The following is a 7,137-nucleotide window of genomic DNA, read 5'->3' on the forward strand; positions in this document are numbered from 1 at the left end:
TTAAGACTTTGCCATCTATGTAATGTGCTCTTACATCTCAGCTGAACAAAGCTAGTATTTAACCGTACAGATCTTATGTACATCATTTGGCTTAACATCTCTCCAACGAAGAGAACTTACATTAGGAGGTATTATTTCAGAGAAATGAACTCTTTTTAAAAATGCCTAAATCTTAAATTCTTAACTTTTATAGTTCAACCATTACCATGTAGGCACAATATGCCTCTATTTTCAGACTAAAAAATTCACCACAATTTAGTTATAGTCAGGTCTTTATTTAAGAATCTCATCTGCCAACTTAGCGTTTTCCACCAACACGGGGAGCAGAAACCTTCACAGGCTTCACAATCTTTTGCTTAGGTGCTGCCTTTGTGGGAGCCTGTAAAAAGATATATTATGTGGTATTATTCCATGCAACTTTCTTTTTTAATCACTTTTTTGCAGCTCTTATGCCCAGTGTGGGATATGGAATTGTATCCTAACAAAAAGGACATTAATCATATAAAACAAATTCTAATTTCTGTGTTGTTGTTTTTTTTTTACTATGCTTATCTAAATTGATAACATTGAGAAAAGCTGTGTAAACTCTATTATTGACAACTTTTCTGTAAGTTTAAAATTTCAAAATAAGCTTTAACAAACAAAACACCCAGAAACCAGTTATGAACATCACTACCATTAGAGCCTTGCACTGAATTCTTTAAAAACCCCAAAACTTTTTATTTACCATAATTTGGATTAAAAGTAAGTTTTCTGCCTGGACAGCATGGCTCACTGGTTGAGTGTCAAACTATGAACCAGGAGGTCATGGTTCGATTCCCATGCCCAGGTTGCAGGCTTGATCCCCAGTGGGGGGGGCATGTAGGAGGCAGCCAATCAATGATTCTCATCATTGATGTTTCTCTCTCTTCCTCTCTGAAATCAATAACACACACACACACACACACACACACACACACGCAAGTGTGCACATTTTTAAAAAGTTAAGTTTTCCTGTTGTTTTAAGTAAGAAATCCAAGACAATTCCACAATTACCTTAGCAGCAGCCATTGCTGTCTTTTTGGATGCTTGCTTAGCCTTTTTTGCTTCCTTGGCAGCCCTGTAGGGTTAAAAATAACTTAAGGCAAAGTGCTTTACTCTTTAAGGATACAAATTATTAACAAGGAGCTAGATTGTTTTGGAAAAGTAAAATTATCATATTCTTTCCCTATCCCCGATTATTTTTAGGATAAGTCCAAGGGGGTTGTCAATGTTATTAACCACCAAGTCAGTTTAACATATACTAGAAATTGTACAGCAGCATTCACTGCATGTAGAAATTTCAACAATCAATTAGAGCCAAGCATGTCAAACTTTTGGCCCATCATGCTTGACTTAGACTGTATTATAAACTCCTGATTATTAAACCTAAATAATGCTCATAAGGAAGGCTTCCTCACCTGATAGCTTGTTCTCGCTGAGCTTTCCTAACTTCAGGCTTTTGGTTCCTCTTGGCCATTATATCAGCAAGAGATGCACCAGTGATGGCCCTCTGGAATTTGACTGCACGGCGGGTTCTTTTCTTTTGGATTTCTTCCTACAGAACAAAAAGATGGGGAGGACACTTATGAATTATTCTCCATGGATTTGGGTGAGAAATTAACAAAGTCTTTGAAGCAGGGTAAGTCAGTCTTAGGATTAGTATTTGTCTTAGTCCACTTGGGTTGCTGTAATAAAATACCAGACTGAACAGCTTATAAACAGAAATTTACTTCTCACAGTTCTGGAGGCTGGAAGTCAGGATACCAGCATTACCAGGTGAGGACTCTTCCTGCTGTAGCTCTATACCTGTGGTCAGCAAAATGTGGCTCTTCCTAAGCCTTAGGAGTACCCTAATTAAGTTAATAACAATGTACCTACCTATATAGTTTAAGTTTAAAAAATTTGGCTCTCAAAATTTCAATCGTTGTACTGTTGATATTTGGCTCTGTTGAGTAATGAGTTTGCCAACCACTGCTCTATACCTACCATATGTTGAAAGGGGTAGGGGAGCTCTCTCTTGGATCTTTTATTTAAGCCATCTATTACAAAAACTGGCCGTTTTTTACTACAAAAAATGAAGCTCTAAGGAAGTTAACTGGATAGTACTTTAAAAAAACTTTATTAAGGCAGGGATATGCAAATATCTTTAAATGTTAAACAGAACACATGGAAAAAACGGGGAACATTTGAGGTTACACTAAAATGCTCATTTTACTTTAAAGTTTTTACTGAGATGAAATCTTATATAAAATTCCACCCTTTGCTTATTTACACTTTTTTCCATCTCAAATACATTTTAAAAATATTTTTTTTATTGTGGTGAAATATATACATCAAGCTGACCATTTAAAAGCATTTTTAGTATTTAATTCAGTGACATTAAAAACACTCACTGCCAAACCGGTTTGGCTCAGTGGATAGAGCGTCGGCCTGCGGACTGAAAGGTCCCAGGTTCGATTCTGGTCAAGGGCATTTACCTTGGTTGCGGGCACATCCCCCGTGGGGTGCCTGCAGGAGGCAGCTGATGGATTTCTCTCATTGATGTTTCTAACTCTCTATCCCTCTCCCTTCTTCTCTGTAAAAAATCAATAAAATATACTTAAAAAGAATTCTATTAAAAAAAAGAACACTCACAACTATGTGCAACCACTATTAATCTCCAGAACTTTTTCACCACCCCAAACTTTGCACCCATTACATAATAGCTCCCCCTCAACCTTTACTTTTTGTCTTTATGAATTTGCCTACTTTATATACCTCATACAAGTGGAATCATAGAAGCTGGAGGCTTTTTAAGGCTGGATAATATTCCACTATATGCATACACCACATTTTGTTATTCACAAATCCACCTAGGGAACATTGGGATTGTTTCCACCTTTTGGGAATAACAGTTACAAACAGAAATATACAAGTTATCCGCATACGCTCCTGCTTACAATTCTCATGGGTATACAGTTAGAAATGGAATTGCTGGATCTTTACAATAATTCTGTTTAAAGTTCTGAGAACCTGCCAAACCGTTTTCCACAGTGACCGGGCCCTCTTACACCAAGCAATGCCAAGGGTTCCCATTTCTTCACATCCTCATCAGCATATGGCCACCCCACTGGATGCGTCAAATCCACTTTACTCAAAGCCTCCTGCACACTGATCCTACTGCCGCAGCACTCACACCTTTCCTCAAAAATCCCCGTCAAGCTGAAAGCGCACTTCAAAAAACACGCCCAGTCCTGAGAACAATCAGGGGAGTCTTGAAAACTCCACTGACACCTATGCCCATAAATGTAATAAAACCACGTAACCATAATAATTACTTAGTTTCCGTTCACTGTAACACCGTAAGTTCTTCCAAGCGCCCTATACCCAAGTATGTTGGATGTGATTTACCTGACTTTGGCAAAGGGATGCTTCAGATTTCAGCTTGGCATTTACTGTGAGACTGATAAGAAACATAAGGAGACGCTTTACATCCATCATTTCCACTTCCCTGTCCGATGATGAGGCTTTCCCAGTCTCATTTAGTGACAGGTGTACGGAGCAGCAACCACGGTCAGAGCTTGCCCACAGCGTCCAGGCGCACTTCACTTACCGACTGTCCCTTTTTGTGCTTCCTCCTGTAGAGCACGGTCCAGTTTATCTGCCGAGGGTTCCTCTTGGAGAGGAATGCCGACTCGCATTTTGCATTAAGAAACTGGAAAACCTGTCGCGACAAGGCCCAAGGACAGACGTTACCTACTCCACCGGGCAACGCGGGAAAGGGCTGAGCTGAAACCCTTAGCAAACTAATCCGTAGTTCGACGCCCTCCCTTTACCAAACCGAGGCCCAGAGACCAAGTGGCTGGGGTCACACAACCGGCAGGTCACTAACTGGCGGCACCGCGAGTACCTGCCTTTGGTCCGGTCCTTTAAGGGCCGGCAAAGCTGAACGCCCGGGCAGGGAGGGTGGGGCGCCGCCTTCCGGAGGCATCCGCTTCCGGTCCGTCCCGGGACGCCCGGCGGTCAGAAAGCTGCCAGACTTTAAGGCGTTTTCCTCACACCGGGACATTAGAGTCACACAGGCTCCTAATTGCCGACCTGACTCACACCAGACCCAAGCTCCGGAGTGGTGCGCTCAGAGGATTCGGGTCCCGACCGCCGCACCCAGGGCCCCTGAAGCAAGCCTTTCGGGGACCGAGAACGACGGGGTACAGGAACCGACTCGGCCGAGCCGGTCCCCCTTAGGAGCACACATCACCTTCCCGTCGGTCCTGGCATAGCGCCGCCCGTGTCCGGGGTAGATCTTGTACCCACTGAAGCTGCACAGCTCGACCCTGCAACGAAAGCGAAAGCGCATCAGGGAGGGTGTCGACGGCGGGGGCAGGCCATGCGCGGGCCGCCGGAGAGGCCATCCACCCGAGATGGAGAAGGATTGGGACCAAGGCCCTCGCTTACTTCATGGCTGCGGCCGCCGGAAAGCAGGAAAGAGGGTGAAGAGGAGGAGAGGATCATGGGAAGGACGTCATGAGCGCAATCTCCTCCCCAATTCCCGGGCCTAACCGGCGCTCGGTGATGACGTCACGCTCAGGCGCGGCGGGGCCGCCTTCCCTCCGAGGAGTGAATGCTGGGGGAGGCGGCGGGGCTCCGGGGCGGAGAGGGCGCAGTGCTGGCCGGCGGGGGAGTCTCTCCTGCGGTCCAGTGTGGCTGGGTGGGCGGAGCGTGGTCCCGGGAGGTGCGGGAGGTTCACATGCCTGGGTTTCGGGCTTGATTCCCCGGGGGACCTGCAGGAGGCAGCCCATCCATGTTTCTTTCACATCCATGTTTCTCTCTCTCTCAAATCAATAAAAACATTTTTTAAAAAAGAAATGACTGATATTCCCAGAAGCATTGTACATAGTATCATAAAGCACAAGTTTACAACACCCGCCATAACTTTTCCCTGATTTTATCGTTACACTTTCTTATCGGCAAAAGGCGCAGCTGTATTCCATTCTGGTGCTCTTCTCAGCTCTGTCTGCCTCCTGAGAAGCTACCTTCTCTTCACTGCGTCTTCCCTTTATGCATCCATACTTCACCTGCTGCACGAAATTCCTGTGGCTGCTATTACACATGACTAAAAAACTGGTAGCTAAAAAATTGGAAATGCATTTTCTTTCAGTTCTGGAGGCCAGAGGTCTACATCGGTATCACTGGACTGAACGCCAGGCCCCTGTGCTCCCTCCTTGGCTCCGGGGCAGAAGGTGTTCCTCGCTGCGCCGGTTCCGCCCAGACAAACCCTCTCCAATTCCGCACCCACAGAACCTGTGAGACCGTAACTGTGCATTGTTTCTAAGCCACTGTGTTTTGGGAGTACTTTGTTAACATAGCAATGGGTAATGCAGCAGGTGAGGCAGTGGTGAAAGTGGGGACTCGGTGAGCAGCAGTACCACTTGTCTTAGGCACAGACGAGGAGGCGTGTTTGTGGGGGAGGAGGCGTGTTTGTGGGGGAAAGGGTCGTTGTGGCAAGGCTCAGCTTAAGATGCCACAGGACGTTAAGGTGGAGCCGTGGGGTGGAAGTTAAACAAGATCAGAAGGGTGTTGGGAACAGGTTATATTTTGGAGTCATGGACCTACAGGAATAGATAGTAGAACATGTGGGAAAACATCACCTTGTGCCACAGGCTGGCTGCTCTGGCAGCATCTACTGAGACTGAACTTAGGGTGCAAGGTATTTACTAGGGATCCGTCCTGTGAAAGGGGAAGGAATCAGTACCAGGCAGAAGGAAAATACTTTGCTGGTCCAACAGAACCCCAGCCAGCCGGCTAGGAGCTCTGGAACAGTTGCTGCCTGTCAGTAACTTTGGGCCAAATGACCGACCTCTGCACACCCAGGGCTCAGTCACCAGAGGTGCGTGGCCGAGCCATGACCTAAGGGAGTGGTTCTCAGCAGCGAGCCAGACCCTGTGACAGCTGGAGCTGCTGCCGGCCACGGGGCCTGACGGGCAGCAAGCCCTGCTTGAAGAGGGCTCTGGGCCGCGCATCTCTGTGCTCCGCCCCTGGGAACCAGTACGTGCGTTCTGAGTGGCTTCTTCCATTAACTCTCTCTCTCCCCTCAGGTGCAGGCCGGGTCTTGCCTTTTCACACTCTGCCACCTGAGGTCCCAGCAGGCTGGTCAACCCCAAGACTCAGGCCGTGACTTCAAGGAGGCCTTGGAGAGCAATGCCCAGTCACTAGGTGAGGAAACGACAGGTTTAATAGTTTACAGCTTTAGAAATTATGAAGCTTTCTTTAAAATTATGAAGCTTTAAGGAGGGCCACGGTGGCTGCCAGCGTGGGATTGAGTGAAGGGCTGCCTACCTTCTAGGTGCTGTCATGTGAAAGCCCCGAGGGGCTCTGAGAGACCTGTTTCCAGGACCAGTGACCCTGGTGATGGCACACTCGGAGGAACGCAATAAGGACCTGAACCCCTTCACTCCTCCTGTAGGCATCCGGATTCCTGGCCACAACTCCATGCAGGACTTGGCCCAGATGTTTGGGGGACCACTTGCTCTCACCAGTGCCGACCTCAGCTCCCAGACCAGTTCTCTGAGTGTCAAGGAGTTCCAGGACCTCTGGCCTCAGCTGCCCCTGGTAATTGATGGGGGACCGATTGGGGATGGCAAGAGCCCCGAGTGTCGCCTCGGCTCAGCTTTGGGTGACCTGTCTGTGCCCGGGAAGTTTGGCATCATTCGTCCAGGCTGTGCCCTGGGAAATACTACGGCTGTCCTCCAAAGGAAGTGCGCTGCTCCCTCACAGGGATCCTGCTGCTGAGACTTGGGAGGAGGAGGGCCCAGGAATGATGCTAGACGCTGTGTCTGTCCACTGGTGGCTGGAAAGGCCTCATTTGCAGAGGCCACTGGGACCACAGTGCCACTCATCTGACTTTTAAGGCAGTTTGTCTTTATATATATATATATATATTATTGATTTCAGAGATGAAGGGAGGGGGGGGGGAGAGAGAGAGAGAGAGAGAGAGAGAGAGAGAGAAACATCAATGATGAGAGAGAATCATTGACTGGCTGCCTCCTGCACACCCCTTACTGGGGATCCAGCCCACAACCCTGGCATGTGCCCTTGAATGAAATCAAACCCGGGACCCTTCAGTCCCTAGGCCCTCGC

The 7,137-nt window shown here is 47.4% G+C and overlaps 1 protein-coding gene across 1 annotated transcript; it reads right to left on the reverse strand.

Moving 5' to 3' along the window:
- Positions 1–254: 254 nt before the first annotated feature.
- On the reverse strand, positions 255–4,607 carry RPL24 (ribosomal protein L24). The gene is made up of 6 exons (XM_059688032.1): positions 4,456–4,607; positions 4,259–4,334; positions 3,614–3,724; positions 1,440–1,576; positions 1,036–1,099; positions 255–379 (listed from the first exon to the last, which is right to left on the reverse strand). Exons 1-6 carry the CDS (start codon positions 4,458–4,460, stop codon positions 299–301), a joined length of 474 nt encoding a protein of 157 aa, XP_059544015.1. The 5' UTR covers positions 4,461–4,607; the 3' UTR covers positions 255–298.
- Between the last annotated feature and the right edge of the window lie 2,530 nt (positions 4,608–7,137).

Source organism: Myotis daubentonii, chromosome 3 (assembly GCF_963259705.1).
Source record: "Myotis daubentonii chromosome 3, mMyoDau2.1, whole genome shotgun sequence".
NCBI classification, from domain to species: Eukaryota; Metazoa; Chordata; class Mammalia; order Chiroptera; family Vespertilionidae; genus Myotis; species Myotis daubentonii.

What these genes read in the sequence shown, in the direction of transcription:
- RPL24 (XM_059688032.1), bottom strand. An exon ending in ATGCCAGGACCGACGGGAAG is followed by an intron (nt 3,725 to 4,258) that starts GTGATGTGTGCT and finishes TTGTCGCGACAG; the next exon opens with GTTTTCCAGTTTCTTAATGC. An exon ending in CAGCAATGGCTGCTGCTAAG is followed by an intron (nt 380 to 1,035) that starts GTAATTGTGGAA and finishes ATCTTTTTACAG; the next exon opens with GCTCCCACAAAGGCAGCACC.